The sequence below is a fragment of the Nerophis ophidion genome, linkage group LG09, assembly GCF_033978795.1.
Source record: "Nerophis ophidion isolate RoL-2023_Sa linkage group LG09, RoL_Noph_v1.0, whole genome shotgun sequence".
Lineage (NCBI taxonomy): Eukaryota > Metazoa > Chordata > Actinopteri > Syngnathiformes > Syngnathidae > Nerophis > Nerophis ophidion.
In genome coordinates, this window is record NC_084619.1 from 14,035,100 (window position 1) to 14,051,806 (window position 16,707).

Consider the following 16,707-nt stretch of genomic DNA (forward strand, 5'->3'; position numbering starts at 1 on the left):
ATTTTTGGTCCAATATGGCTCTTTCAACATTTTAGGTTGCAGACCCCTGGTATAGTCTGTTATATACAGTACATTTATATTCTAAATCCATTTCAAAGTCGCATGCTTTAAATAGGCCTAAATATTTCGTAAAAGTAAGCATATTAAAAATTGTCAAATAATCAAAAGGTAAATCATCCAATATAACAAAATACATGTATTCACAATCAAAGGTCAATAATCAAATATGTCAAAGTAAAATATTTAATAATTAAAAAAGATTTAGCAAAATCAATTAGCAATCAACAAAACTCACTTAACCGGTTACAACACAACATAAAATCATCATCTAAATAATCACCTCAGTAGATGTTTGATGCATGGAGACCTGAGCTCCTACTCAGGACAGAGGACCTACTCTGGCAGTGACAGACAGCTGACCTAAATAGCCCATAGCCCCTCCCACTAGCTGGGACCAATTTGACAGGGGGAATTAAGAATGCCTTTCTTTTGTAAAATACACCCTAAATAACCATCACACATCTAAAAGTATTCACATAGTACTTTTGCCTTTGTAGATCAGTCATTTTTGTATACAGGGCATTCAAGCTTGGATAACATAACTTTTAAATGTCCAGTGTCCTTCTCTAACACCCAGCTTCTGAGAACCATGGTTCGGCCCAAATTAGGCCTAATCAGACAAGGCAGGTGTGTTCACCTATATAAAGCCCTCAGCCCCACCCTGACTCTATTAGCCACCCATTCAGAGCCATGCTGAGTGAGAGGTTATAATTTGTTTGAGTGAATGCTTTTTACTGACTAAAAAAAGATGCTTTTCACTGACTAACACGATTGAATGTTTGTGGTTTGTTCCTAACAAATGTGCACGGTTTGAGAGGAAGTTTAAGGTAAAACTGTCACATCACCTCCCTCCTCTCCAGCGACATCAAGTTCAGGGCGACGAAACAGGTAATCAGCTAGCAAGTTAGTTTTGCCCAGCTCGATGTGTAATATTGAAGCAATAGAGCTGTAACGCCAAGTACCATCTGGTGACACGGGCGTTCTTATCCCTCATGGAGTTGATCCAGCTCAATGCCTGGTAGTCCGTTTCCAGATCAAAGGTCCGTCCCAGAGGGTAATAGCGTAGGCTGTCCAACACCCACTTAATGGCAAGACTTTAATTTTTGATGGCAGAATACCTAGTTTCTCTGGGATGCAGTTTACGGCTCAGATAGAGAAGCGGTTGTTCGTCCCCCTCATTTCCTTGGGCGAGGACAGACAGCTCCAAGGCCCACACCAGAGGCATCAACTTGAACAAGGAATCGCTGTTTGAAGTCAGGACTTTGTAAGACCGGGGAAGAGCGTAGAATCGCTTAAACCAGGGGTGCCCATTACGTCGATCGCGATCGACTGGTCGATCTCGGAGGGTGTGTCAGTCGATCTCAAGCCAGGCATTAAAAAATATACATAAAAATGAGCAATCATCAATCATACCAAGACTTCACTTTCGTCAGTTGTTTGACATTCTCGGCACCCGAGGATCTTGTGAGATGACGCTGGCTGCCGCAAGCTCATATTTAACAAAATAATCATTAACAGGGCGGACGCAGAGAAACACATTTTATTTCTAGAGACTCTGTACCTACTGTCAAAACTCTAAAGACCGACTGCACAGTTCCTGTCTTCACCATAAAAGACCTGCTTCATCCTGCCTGTGCTAACAAAATAAGAGTCTCAGAAAGCTAGCGTGCACAAGCTAGCAAGCTACGGAGTTTGATGCCAATGTATTTCTCCCCCGCCCTCAGCGACCGCTTTCTCACTTGCTTGCCCACCCGCACACTCACTGACGTCACTCACCTGCTGCTAGACATTAAAGGGCCACACACATATGCTACTCTCATAACAAAGTGTTTAAAAACGAGTATGCAAGTTGGACAAATGAGATGCCAAATCCAACCACTTTCATGTGGTATTGGACAGAAAGGAGGACTTTTTTTTTCCTCCATTTGAAAATGCGGACGTTATCAGCACCACTGTCTGATTCCAATCAATGCAAGTCATCAGAATCAAACACCAACTTATATTCTTGTCTTCATGAAAGAAAGGAATCTATGTGTGTTAAACATGCTTGTATTATCATTAAACACCATTAACTTGTTAACAAAAATGTCTTTTTCATAAATAAATAAATACAAATTATAAATAGGAATGAGGTAGATCTCCTCGACTTGGTCAATTGAAAAGTAGCTCGCCTGCAGAAAAAGTGTGAGCGCCCCCAGCTTAAACTTTCGTAAAGGCAGTTTTACATATCTCTGTTCATTTGACTGGATTAGAGGATGCTTTGGTTGTGAGTTTGAGAAAAGTAGCTGTGATGGCAGAGAAGTGGGGCAAAAATCTTCTGTACCACCCGGAAAGCCCCAAGAATGACCGGACCTGCTTCCGGGGTCTAGGATTGTCTTTAATAGCCTTCACCTTGTCCACTTGAGGAATTAGCTGCCCGTCGCCAAGATGGTAACCCAGGTAGCACACCACACTTAAGCCCAGTCACAGTTCTGGGTGTTAGGAGTGAGCTGGGCAGAATAGATCTGAAGAAGGACTTGCTTCAAGTGATAAGAGGTGGTCTTCCCGGGAAGTGCTGAAAACCACCACATCATCGAGATAGGCAGCAGAGAACTGGCCACATTCCTGCAGAGCGCGATTCATTAGGACTTTGCCATTGGGCCAGCAGTTTATGGGTTGAGGTTGGAAGCAAGTGCATTATCTTTTGACCTGGCTGTAAAACTCGTTGACATGCTTTTTAGTCATAACAGGTCTTCTGTTTCAACTGGGCTTTCCCAAGATTTTCCCTTGCTTTTGCTCTGTAAGAAAGAAAGAACCCCTTGTGGTGCAGATTATTTGGATTCCTATGATTTCTTAAAGCGGTCTAAGGGACCTTGAAGAGGGAACCCATAAAGAAGCTCAAAAGGCGAAAACCCGGTAGAGGCTTGGGGTACCTTTCGATAGGCAAAGAGCAAGAAGGGAAGCCCTTTCTCCTAGTCTCGACCGGTGTCGTCTACAAACTTCCTCAGCATGGACTTCAGGGCTTGGTTGAAGCATTCCACTAACCCGTCGGTTTGTGGATGATAGGAGGTGGTGGGAATAGAGGTCAAACTGTCACAGTGATAATTCTCAATAACGGCCATACATCTAGCCACTCAGACCATTTTGCTGTTTACAGTTACCTAAAGCAGGGGTGCCCATTACGTCGATCGCGAGCTACCAGTCGACCGCGGGGGGTGTGTCAGTCGATCTCGAGCCAGGCTTTTAAAAAAAATAGACCTAAAAATTAGTGATCATCAATCTTCACCAAGACGTCACTTAAATGACATTCACGGTACCGGAGGGTCTTGTGAGATGACGCTGGCTGCTGCAAGATCATTATTATTAAAATATGACCAAGAGGAAGACGAGAAACACTTTTTATTTCAACAGACTCTCGCGCCGTACCTTCCGTCAAAACTCTAAAGGCCGACTGCACATTTCCTATCTTCACAATAAAAGCCCTGCTTCATGCTGCCTGCGCTAACTAAATACAGCGTCTCGGAAAACTGGCGTGCACAAGCGATCCCTCCTATTTTGTTAGCGCAGGCAGCATGAAGCAGGGCTTTTATTGTGAAGATAGGAAATGTGCAGTCGGCCTTTAGAGTTTTGACGGAAGGGACGGCGCGAAAGTCTGTTGAAATAAAAAGTGTTTCTCGCCTTCCTCTCTGTCATTTTTTCATAATAATGAACTGGCAGCAGCCAGCGTCATCTCACAAGACCCTCGGGTGCCGTAAATGTCAATCAAGCAAGCTACGGAATTTGCCGCCAATGTTTTTCTTGTAAAGTGTATGGAAGCTGGATGAATTAGATGCCAAAAACCAACCACTTTCATGTGGTATTGTACAGAAAGGACAACTTTTTTTCTCCTCCATTTGAAAATGTGGGCGTTATCATCATTACTGTCTGATTCCAATCAATGCAAGTCATCAGAATCAGGTAATACAGCAACTTATATTCTTGTCTTCGTGAAAGAAAGACATCTATACGTGTTACACATGCTTGTATTATCATTAAACACATTTAACTTGTTTACAAAAATGTCTCTTTCATAAATAAATAAATATAAATGATATATATAAATGAGGTAGATCCCCTCGAGTTGGTCAATTGAAAAGTAGCTCGCCTGCAGAAAGTGTGGGCACCCCTGACCTAAAGAATTACATCACTGATCTATAAGTATGTCCTGGGACCCTTTCTCGGAAAGAAAAAATCTTTTTTTTTTTTGTCCTCTTGTATTTATATTAATGTATTGCACAGCCAGACTGGAGCAAGAGGGGATAGAAAGAGGAAAAAAAGAAGACAAGGGGGGACAAGAGGGGGGATCAGACGGACAGACAACAACAAAAAAAGCAGCAGCAATAACAACCACAACGTCAACAACAACAGGATAGCAACAGCAAACGAAGCAATAATTTTCATGTCATACCTGATTGGTGGAGTACTGTTGTGGTCGACCGCCTACAAAGATGTGGTTTGTTCTTCTTATTTTGTGTCCTTGCCAGTTATTGCGCACAGCACTTTTGATTCTGTCATGGCCGGAAAGAGTGATCTCAGCCCCACAAGGGGCCATGCGTAGTCTGTAAGGAGGTAAGACACAAAAAAAGTCAGACATGACTGCTAGCTTACCCATGGCAACTTCGGAAAAGTGACGATTTGAACTTTATTATTACAATTATTAAGGAGTTTTTATCTGTTTTGCTGCATGCCCTATTAAAACTGGGTAGCTAAATGAAAACAACATTTAATCACAAAGCAGTGTTCCCACTACATTCATTTGCTTGTGGTGGACCGAAACATGTAAAAAAAAAAAAAGTAAATATTGTTTTGGGAATGTTGTAAAAAATTTCAAAATATTAAAAAAATATATTTTCCAACTTCGTTGTCTGTCTATCTGTGTTGGCCCTGCGATGAGGTGGCGACTTGTCCAGGGTGTACCCTGCCTTCCGCCCGATTGTAGCTGAGATAGGCGCCAGCGCCCCCCGCAACCCCAAAAGGGAATAAGCGGTAGAAATGGATGGATGGATGGATTTTCCAATGCAAGAAAGTAACATTTTACTTCCTAAGTCAGGGTTGTCAAACTCATTTTAGCTAAGCGGTCGCACGGAGGAAAATCTATGCCGGACTATTAAAATAATGGCATTAAAACAAAAAAATAAAGACAACTTCAGATTGTTTTATTTGTCTTACTTTGGCCAAAAATAGAACAAACACATTCTGAAAATATTACAATAAAATTATAGAAAAAAAATACCGGCAGCGGTAAAGCTTAGATCAATAAAGGAAAGAAGAAAATAAATCAATGTTTATAACAGAATACATTTACATATGCATAAAAATGTGTTTTCTTTTTTATTATTTTTTTAATGAGTTAACGTCCATGACAACCTTTTTCCAAAACACAATATAGAACGTGAGATATAACAAGATAATGGATACATTTATCATTTGTTTTCAAAACGGTTACAAAAAAGTGGGACCCATTTTTACATGGGAGGTCATTTTCACAACATTGGAAAACATTAGTAAAATGGAGGTTTTTTTCAGAGGGTGAGAGAACTCCTCTAAATTACTGGCTTAGAATGGCCAAAAGTATAGATGTGTGTGTCCAAGTTAAAGGAAACGGCAGGCTGTCTTCTTCTTATGGATTTATTACAATTTATGCAAGCTGGGTAACATTTGCTGTGGTCTATAACAGCACACAAACCTCTATCAGAAATGCAGGCAATATTACATACAGATAATATGCCATGAGAAACGCAGATATAAATGAAATACACAGAGGACATAAGTAAAGGAAATTAATTATTAACTTTAGAATTTGATGCCAACAACACGTGACAAAGAAGTTGGGAAAGGTGGCAATAAATACTGATGAAGTTGAGGAATGCTCATCAAACACTTATTTGGAACATCCTACAGGTGTGCCGGCTAATTGGGAACAGGTGGGTGCCATGATTGGGTATAAAAACAACTTCCCCAAAAATGCTCAGTCTTTCACAAGAAATGGTGGGGCGAGGTACACCCCCTTTGTCCACAACTGTGTGAGCAAATAGTCAAACAGTTTAAGAACAACATTTCTCAAAGTGCAATTGCAAGAAATTTAGGGATTTCAACATCTACGGTCCATAATATCATCAAAAGGTTCAGAGAGTCTGGAGAAATCATTCCACATAAGCGGCATGGCCGGAAACCAACATTGAATGACCGTGACCTTCGATCCCTCAGACAGAACTCTATCAAAAACCGGCATCAATCTCTAAAGGATATCACCACATGGCATCAGAAACACTTCAGACAACCACTGTCACTAAATACAGTTCGTCGCTACATCTATAAGTGCAAGTTAAAGCTTTACTATGCATAGCGAAAGCCATTTATCAACAACATTCAGAAACGCCGCCGGCATCTCTGGGCCTAAGATTATCTAAGATGGACTGATGAAAAGTGGAAAAGTGTTCTGTGGTCTGACGAGTCCACATTTTAAATTGTTTTTGGAAATATTCGACATCATGTCATCCGGACCAGAGGGGAAGCGAACATATGGAAATGGGGTTTGTAAATGTATGTATATGTGTGTGTGTATATATATATATATATAAGATATTTAGATGTATTATATTTTTGTATATATACACACAATACAGGCCTAACCTGACTATTGCCAGATCCTTGTAGTTCGCTGAGCTCCGCACAAGTATCTGGGAGTTCTCAATAGGAAAAGTATTTCAAAAGGCGGGGCCTTGTAAAAAAAAAAATAATTGTATGTGATTGGATAAACTACTTGTCCATTATCTTAACTGACGTGCTGATGAGAGCAGCACTGGGAAATCCAAAACAGAACGTTAAAAGAGTCAAAACATCCTTGCCACCAATAGATGACTTCAAACCGTTCTCTGGTCATCTTTTGAATAATTAATAATCGATCAATTTCGCAAAACAGTTGCAATAGCAGAATCAATGTCAGCACACGCCTCCTTGCTCCATGCCGCCATTGTTGTTCGACTCAAACAGTCGCTGCGGCGTTAGTCACATCTATGAAATCCCGCCCAGCGATCCTGATTGGTTCATTATTTTTTGCTATCTGGAAGGAGTTTGCAATGTCCTCGAGCCCAGGCCCTTTTGTTAAGCTCAACGAACTACAAGGGTCTGGCGAGAGTCAGGTTAGTAGAAGCCAAAAGTTTGGACACGCCTTCTCATTCAATGTGTTTTCTTTATTTTCATGACTATTTACATTGTAGATTGACGGCATGTACGGCGCAAGAAGTCTGTTGGAATAAAAAGTGTTTCTCGCCTTCCTGCCGGTCATGTTTTTTGTTCACACTGAACTCACAGCAGCCAGCGTCATCTCACAATGTCAATCAAGTGACGAAAGTGACATCATAGTGAAGATTAACAAATTTTTAGGACTATTTTATCAATAACCTGCTGGCGATCGACCAACACACCCTCCGCAATCGACCGATAGCTCGCGAATTACGTAATGGGCACCTCTGCTGTACTACAAAAAAGAAGGGTATTTCACAAATCAGTTAAAACAACAAAAACAGATGTAGCATTTCTGAGCCAATTATTTTAGGCTTCTGTAAAAAAAAAATAAAAAAAATAATGCAGAGTCAACATTTAAAACAAAAAAAGGACCTTTCCCCGCAAAACTCGAAGCAACACTTCCTGTCAACAGCGTCACTTCCCTATCTTCCCCGGAAGTCCGGCCCCCAAGCCAAACACCCCGAAGCCAGCCGCTACAATATTTACAGCTAGAATTTACCAACTCGAGTAATACGGTAACTTAACCCTGGACGTACATTGAAAATACGCGCCACCCTAATTCAAAATGCCGGACAATCGAGGCATTTAAAAAGACCCGCAAAAGACGACGTGTCCGGGGAAAAGAAAACGTATGGTCAGCCTAGCTTATGATGACGCGTGCGTGTGACGTCTCGGGTTGGAGCGGACATATTAGCCCAGCACCACACACGGCTAAAAGTCGTCTCTTTTCATCGCGTAATTACACAGTAACTCCGACATCTGTGTTGCTGAATCTTTTGCAATTTGTTCAATTAATAATGGAGACGATAAAGAAGAATGCTGTTGGTGGAAAGCGGTGGATTGCAGCTGCCTTTAGCACCGAAACACAGCCGGTGTTTCTTTGTTGTGAAGCTTTAACACAGAGCGGTCAAGCGAACATGTTTCTCTACGTCAACCAGCAAGTTTTTGGATGGGAAAATTGTGATATTAAGTCGGCTCTTACCGGAGACTTCAGTGGACTATACGACCTCATCCTGCAGCTCAAAAAGGCAGCTGTGATCTTGGCTCCTCCATTGGCTTCTCTGAGAGACATTGGCGTTCACCGCAGCCCTCCGACTTTCAGGTATGACTTTATAATCTCACTAAAACACTATTAAAACAATAAGCAGATAAGGGATCTTCCAGAATTATCCTAGTGAATGTGTTTAATTACATCTGAAAGGGTCCCACTGCCGCCGCTTGGAACCGTCGCCTTTTCCTTTTTTTTGTGTTTCCCTCTAACTTTCCTCATCCTTGCTCAAATTGATGGGGAAATTGTCACTTTCTCGGTTCGAATAGCTCTTGCTGCTGGAAGCTATGATTATAAACAATGTGAGAATGTGAGGAGCTCCACAACCTGTGACATCACGCGCACATCGTCTGCTACTTCCGGTACAGGCAAGGCTTTTTTATTAGCGACCAAAAGTTGAGAACTTTATCGTCGATTTTCTCTACTAAATCTTTTCAGCAAAAATATGGCAATATCGCGAAATGATCAAGTATGACACATAGAATAGACCTGCTATCCCCATTTAAATAAGAACATCTCATTTCAGTAGGCCTTTAAAGACGGGGACTTCCCACAACAACAACAACAACAAAAAGTCTTGCTTAGGGCCACAAAAAGCCTGGTGCAGGATTGGCGGACAAGGACTCTTGATTGTCAATGGAAAAGTGTGCATTGTACTATGGTGGAAATCTTAAACTACGCCACATTAGAACACACTGTTAAAATGTTAAGCTTTATTGTCACTATTTCAGAAACACCTCGCAGCAATCCATTGTTCTCAAAAACAAATGTCCACGTGAAACAACTGGGGAGAGCAGATAATTACCTTAGTGCAGATTCAGCACTAACCATCAGCAGCTTGAGGGTACTCGGGCCGCGGATGTCTCCTTCTCACTCCGTCTCCTGGTACCCCTTGTTCCCAGAGTGGAAGTAAGTAGGTCCACGGAGCAATCTGGGCTGATTTGTTAAGCCTTCACTCCGCAAGCTGTTGCATATGCCGACTAAAGACTCGGGGCACCAACTCCGAGCCGAGTCCTTCCTCAAGAGCTTGCTTGGAATGGCGGTTAATTTAGAAGCAGTCTGCCGGAGCGGCCTGGCCGGCAGCCAGAGGGCAGTATGCACGCTGTCCTTGAGAAGCCGGCCCCACCGGGTTTCTATTTAACATATTGAAAAGTGTCTTTGACGGGAAGATACATTAAAAGTCTATAATGAGTTCGGCGGTGGAGATGACCATGGCATTTTAGCTCTGGGTCAAATCAGACAAAGACGGACGGGGCCCGCTGTCAGACAATTACAAAGTATTTGCTTTGTGACACCGGGAACCATTTTTCCACGCTACCGACCCTCTAGTTATGACAGCCCTCGTTCTCGCAGCGTCTCCAAGGGTTCAGCACAGAACATTATGATTGATTCACACCTCTGTTGTATTTTTCTTGTCGGAAAAAAAAAAACAGGGGGGGGGGGAGCCTGATGGCCCTATAACCTGATAGGCCTGTCTGGATGCACTTACATATTTAGGCCAGTGCGGCTTTCTGCAAGGGAGGGGAGGGCGGTACCCTTGCCAGCCTGCTTCAAGATCATTTCCACACCTTTGTCAAGTGTTTTGAAGTACAGGGTGTTAGGAATGAGCGACATGGCCTAAAATCTATATCGCGATACATATTGCCGCCTCCTGCAATACGGATATATATAAATTAGGTATGTAAATGATAATGCAACATTTTAAAAACTTAAGGCCTACTGAAACCCACTACTACCGACCACGCAGTCTGATGGTTTATATATCAATGATGAAATATTAACATTGCAACACAAGCCAATACGGCCGGTTTGGTTTACTAAATTACAATTTTAAATTTCCCGCGGAAATTCTTGTTGAAAACGTCGCAATATGATGACGCGTGTTTGTAACGTTACTGGTTGGAGGGGACATTTTATCCCAGCACCACTTATGGCTAAAAGTCGTCTCTTTTCATCGCGCAGATACACAGTATTTTAGACATCTGTGCTGCGATATTTTGCAATTTGTTCAATTAATAATGGAGATGTCAAATAAGAATGCTGTTGGTGGAAAGCGGTGTATAGCAGCTGCCTTTAGCCGCCGAAACACAGCCGGTGTTTCTTTGTTTATTGTGAAGCTTTAACACAGAGCGGTCAAGCGAACATGTTTCTCTACGTCAACCAGCGAGTTTTTGGATGGGAAAATTGTGATATTAAGTCGGCTCTTACCGGAGACTTGAGTGAATTATGCGACTTCATCCTTCCATCTATTTTCTACCGCTTATTCCCTTTTGGGGTCGCGGGGGGCGCTGGCGCCTATCTCAGCTACAATCGGGCGGAAGGCGGGGTACACCCTGGACAAGTCGCCACCTCATCGCAGGGCCAACACAGATAGACAGACAACATTCACACTCACATTCACACACTAGGGCCAATTTAGTGTTGCCAATCAATCTATCCCCAGGTTCATCCTGCAGCTCAAAAAGGCAGCTGTGATCTTGGCTCCTCAGCTTCTCCCAGAGACACTGGCGTTCACTGCAGCCCTCCGACTTTCAGGTACGACTTTATAATCTCACTAAAACACTATTTACACAATAAGCAGATAAGGGATTTTCCAGAATTATCCTAGTAAATGTGTGTAATTATATCTGAAACGCTCCCACTTTTTTTAGTGCTTCACTCTAACTTTCCTCATCCACAAATCTTTCATCCTCGCTCAAATTAATGGTGAAATCGTCGCTTTCTCGGTCAAAATTGCTCTTACTGCTGGTGGCTCACATTATAAACAATGTGAGGATGTGAGGAGCTGTCACGCCGAATTTCTTCCCCCTACAAAAACCTCCCCCCCACATTTACTTCCGGGATCATGTATAATACAGATGTTTTTTTAACGCTATATTATAAAAATATAACACTATATTATAAAAATACAGACGTTTTGTTAACGTTTTATTATAAAAAAATAAAAACTAAAAATTACAAACACAAGCTATGGGATGACTTAAGATGAAACGTGAGGAAACGTAACCCCGGAAGTAAATGCGTCATCCCATAGCTTGTGTTTGTAAATTGTTTTTTTAATTTTATTTTTTATAATATAGCGTTAACAAAACGTCTGTATTTTTATAATATAGTGTAATATTTTTATAATATAGCGTTAATAAAATGTCTGTATTAATCATGACCCCGGAAGTAAATGGGGGGGAATGTTTTTGTTGGGGGGAAGAAATTTGGCGTGACAGAGCCCTCACGTCACGTGACGTCACGCGCATATCGTCTGCTACTTCCGGTACAGGCAAGGCTTTTTTATTAGCGACCAAAAGTTGCGAACTTTATCGTTTATGTTCTCTACTAAATCCTTTCAGCAAAAATATGGAAATATCGCGGAATGATCAAGTATGACACACAGACTGGACCTGCTATCCCCGTTTAAATAAGAAAATCTCATTTCAATAGGCCTTTAAAATGTAATAAACACTTATTTTTGATTTAATTTTTCAATTTTTTTACATTAATTGATGATAATACTACACTCTCTGTTTAGTGAAGTCACTTATAAAGCATTTTTCTCCAGTGACTCAAAGCGCTTTACAGAGTGAAACTCATTATCTAGGTTACATTTAAACCAGTGTGGGTGGCACTGGGAGCAGGTGGGCGAAGTGTCTTGCCCAAGGACACAGCAGCAGTGACGAGGCTGGCAGAAGCGAGGATCGAACTCAGAACCCTCAAGTTGCTGGCACAGCCGCTCTACTAAACAAGCTACGAATAATAAACAAAGTATATAATTCTCAGAGAGAGAGGGAATTATGTTTTCATGTGCTTATCGTGATGTACAGGCATATTGTGATTGGGGAAAAAAAGACAAAGAAAATATTACATAATTAACCGTTCTTCAGATGTTAATACTTATAAACTTCTAACAAAGGATCTGGTCATTGATGCTGAAGTTGGTTCCCTTCAGCTCTCTGCACCTGCTCCTTCTGCTTGAATGTTAGAATTTTGCTCTCCGGCTTTTTGGCTCCAAGCCAGTGGACGCGGTGGAGGATGATTTTCCTGATGTCATCCACTGGGATTTGAACTGATGTTCAAAGGCCTTATGGACTCCTACTTGTCTTTTTCTGCCTTTTCTGTTCTCACGCAAAAACAATATTGTCCCTAAAACTTCAAGCCTGGAGGTCCACCATAGTCTCGTTTATCAATTTGATTGATTGATACTTTTATTAGTAGATTGCACAGTACAGTACATATTCCGTACAATTGACCACTAAATGGTAACACCCGAATAAGTTTTTCAACTTGTTTAAGTCGGGGTCCACGTTAATAAATTCATGGTAAATCAATCAATCAATCAATCAATCAATCAACTTTTATTTCTAAAGCCCTGAATCACAAATGTCTCAAAAGGCTGCACAAACCACAACGACATCCTTGGTAGAGCCCACATAAGGGCAAGGAAAAACTCACCCCAGTGGGACGTCGGTGACAGTGACAATGATGACTATGAGAAACCTTGGAGAGGACCGCATATGTGGGCAACCCCCCGCCCCTAGGGGACCAAAAGCAATGGATGTCGAGCGGGTCTAACATGATATTGTGAAAGTCCAAATCCATAGTGGATCTAACATAATCGTGAGAGTCCAGTCCAAAGTGGATCCAATATAGTAGCGAGAGTCCCGTCCATAGTGGAGTCAGCAAGAAACCATCCCAAGCGGAGGCGGATCAGAAGCGCAGAGATGTCCCCAACCGATACACAGGCCAGTGGTCCATCCTGGGTCCCGACTCTGGACGACTGGTCCATCGTGGGTCCCAACTCTGGTTCATGATCTTGAACTTGCAGAGAGTAGTGTTCTTCTGGGCGAGAGAGATGACTTCTTGATGTCCAAAGTCCAGAGACCCTTGGATGGCCTGATACTCCTTGTGGAGTAGCTTCACGACTGCGAGGTGGCCATCCATGCAAATTGGCCTCTTGTCAATGGAAGATATCGGCCTGTCCAGGTGTGTCTTCTGAGTAGCTCCATTTGGAGATTGGCATCCTCGAGGGCTTTCCCATGACGAGGCGATGGAAGCACTCTCCAACGTACGTAGTCTTCAAGTGCCTCCAGATTTTGACATTTCAATTTGGTAAGTTTTTGGTTTTTTAAGTTGTTAGTTTTATTTTGCCTTAGTTTAATTTGGCGGATGTTTAAATGACTGGGAACCACTGTGGTTCGCTTGTCTGTTGTAGGGTCTCGCGGGATTACAGCATTACACTTCCTACAAGGGTCTACAAAACTATTTAGGACAGTCAGTAAGCGCCATTGTATCCTTGTTAGTTTAGCTGGACATACCATATTTCTTTGAATTGCCGCCGGGCATGTAATATGCGCCTGCCTTGAATTACTGCAGGGTCAAACTCGCTTTGCAAAACAATTAGCGCATGCTTACTATTACCGCCGGGTCAAATTTGTGACGTCATGAGTGACACTTCCCCTGTCATCAATTTCAAAATGGAGGAGGCTTATTTCAATAATTTGAAATCGCATAAAGGGAAGAAGATTAAGAGCTATTCAGTAGGATTTAAGGTCCAAGCTATTGAATACCGGTATGCTAAAAAGAACAGTAAGCAGCTATGTTTAATTAATATACCGGTACCACCTGTGGCGCCGACGGTCCGACAGACAGGCAGGGCACGCTAGCTGTAGCAGCCTTGCCCAAGATACCGACGAGTGAGAAGAAGAGCGACCTGGACTGAGGTTTTATTGAAAAATAAACAAAGGCAAACTGCTCAAGCCATGTCCTTTCTTGGTGGTCCTGGGATTAAGAGAGTAGAACGAGAGGGTAAGTCGCCCACACCCGAGCTAACTGATAGCAGCGGTCCCTTAGCAGTTTTCTGAGAGACTTTTTAAAACTGAAGAAAGACAAAGAATAATTCTATAAACAAGTTATCGATGCTTTTGATCAGAAAGAGCTGGCATGGATTTCATTTATAAGTAAAGGTAAAACCTTTTTATTTTTTTTACCGGTAGCCTTTATAACCAGGTAAAATCGCATTGAGATCAAAGATCTCTTTTCCAAGGGAGACCTGGCCAAGAGGGCAGCAGCAAGGTTACATTAAAAGCAGTAAACAACACATAAAGCATCACATTTACAACACTAAAACTTGCTCATATCACACATGTGCATAAAGACAAGGTAGACTACAATCCTTTCACAGAAGCTTTAAACTAATTTAATGTAACAAGGGTTTTAAGTTCAATATTCGATTTTAGGTTATTCCAAGCCTTCGGTGCTGAAAATAATAACCATTATAATGTTTTTGTTTTTTTATTAAATGTGCTTTTCATGATGGTATCCTTACATCACACTCAATTTTTTACTGCATGCCATTGGTAAGCGCAGGGGTGATAAGAGGTTTTAAAATTATTAGCGCCTGCTTACTTTTACTGCATGCCTTGAATAAGTGCAGGAGTGAGAAGAGGTTTTAATTAATTAGCGCCCCGGCAGCAATTCAAGGAAATACGGTACCTTAGCCGTGTGGTGCGTTCAGTGGCACTCTGGGAAGGCGGTCGGTCTCTAAAGCTCTCTTTGACTTGGATTGGACTATTGCTGTATGCTACAACTTTATTTAGTTTTAGACTATTTTATTGTAGCCATATTAAGCACAGAGAATGATTCACTGGGTGTTAATCGTACTAAACAGTGTATGACGTTGCTTCTCAACTGGCGGCCGTGGGCCAAATTCGGCCCTGGAATGACACCATACCAAATCTTGAGTTCAGTTCAAAAATTGGGAGACAAACATATTTGCAGCAAAATCCTAAAAACACCAGCATGTTCTTAACGTGGACCACCTTAAACACATTGGAAGATCCTTACGTTGACGTTTTAACCTTGCTGGCAAACAGAACACTGGGGTCCAAACTTGTGACTTTCATAACTCAGGCGTTCCTCAGGCACCCTTTTAAGACCTCTCCTTTTTATCAGTTACACATTTTTTTCGTAATGTGATTCATGTAACTAAGGTGTTGCGGTAGCTCAATGTTTTCCAACCATTGTGTGAGATATTGTCTGGTGTGCCATGGGAAATAATGCAACTTCACCTCATTGAAAAATATTTTTTGCAAACCAATAATCATAAGCTGCTAATAATGTGCCCTTGCTGAGTGTCTGTGCTGTAAGGATATTATACTCTTCTAACCAATAGGTGGCAGCAGGTAGCTCATTTCTTTTTAGGCCTACTTTGAGACAAGAGAATTAGTGATGCACAAATGGTTATGGTTTAAATTAATCTATAAAAAAATGCAACAGGTATTTGATGGGAACGACTTGTTTATATAGGTTGGTTATAGCTAAAAATGTGCCTTGGCTAAAAAAATGTTGGGGAAAAAAAATGCTGTAGCTTGTTTACATCAGATGCAGTCAAAAGTCATTCCTTCAACTACTTTAGGCATACCGTATTTTTTGGATCATAAATCACTCCAGAATATACGTCGCACCGGCCGAAAATACATAATAAAGAACGGAAAAAAAAAACATGTAAACTTCACACTGGACTGTAAGTCGCATTTTTGGGGGAAATTTATTTTATAAAATCCAACAGCAAGAATAGACATTTGAAAAGCATCCATCCATCCATCCATTTTCTACCGCTTATTCCCTTTTGGGGTCGCAATTTAATATAAATTAAGAATAGTGAACAACAAGCTGAATAAGTGTATGTTATATGACACATAAATAACCAACTGAGAAGGTGCCTGGTATGTTGACGTAACATATTATGGTATGAGTCATTCCAATAACTATAACATATAGAACATGCTATACGTTTACCAAACAATCTGTCACTCCTAATCAATAAATCCCATGAAATCTTCTTCCTCGATGTCGCTTCTAAACTTTGCCATCTCCAAAGGTATGCGCAGCTTCCTCTTGTCGTTTTCTGCTGCATATTTCACTACGTCCAGCTTGTAATCTGCGGTACATGATTTCCTATTCAGTGCCATTTTTGTTCAGCCCTTCTCAGTTTTTATAAGTTACCGCCAACGTTGAAATGACCCATTTTAATAGCTACAACAGTAGCATATAGCAGTTAGCATCCCATGACCCACAATGCACTTCTGCCATGTGTGTGTGACGATTGCTGACATTTTCTTCGTCTCTTCCGCGAATGAGATAAATAATATTATTTAATATTTTACGGTATGGTGTTAATAATTTCACACATAAGTCGCTCCGTAGTATATGTCGCACCCCCGGCCAAACTATGAAAAAAAATGTGATTTATAATCCGAACAATACGGTACTCGTGGTGTTCCTTAAGGTTTCGTTTTAGGTCCTCTCTTCTTCATCAATTGGGCTATTCAATTGGTGGCCCG

The 16,707-nt window shown here is 41.5% G+C and overlaps 1 protein-coding gene across 2 annotated transcripts in view; it reads right to left on the bottom strand.

The window, feature by feature from the left end:
* Positions 1-16,707, bottom strand: part of eys (eyes shut homolog) — a 722,499-nt gene that overhangs the window by 227,848 nt on the left and 477,944 nt on the right. For both annotated transcript variants that reach the window (XM_061910381.1, XM_061910382.1), the window contains exon 36: positions 4,487-4,637. In XM_061910381.1, the coding sequence (XP_061766365.1) occupies positions 4,487-4,637 (151 nt within the window). The remainder of the gene's footprint in view (positions 1-4,486; positions 4,638-16,707) is intronic.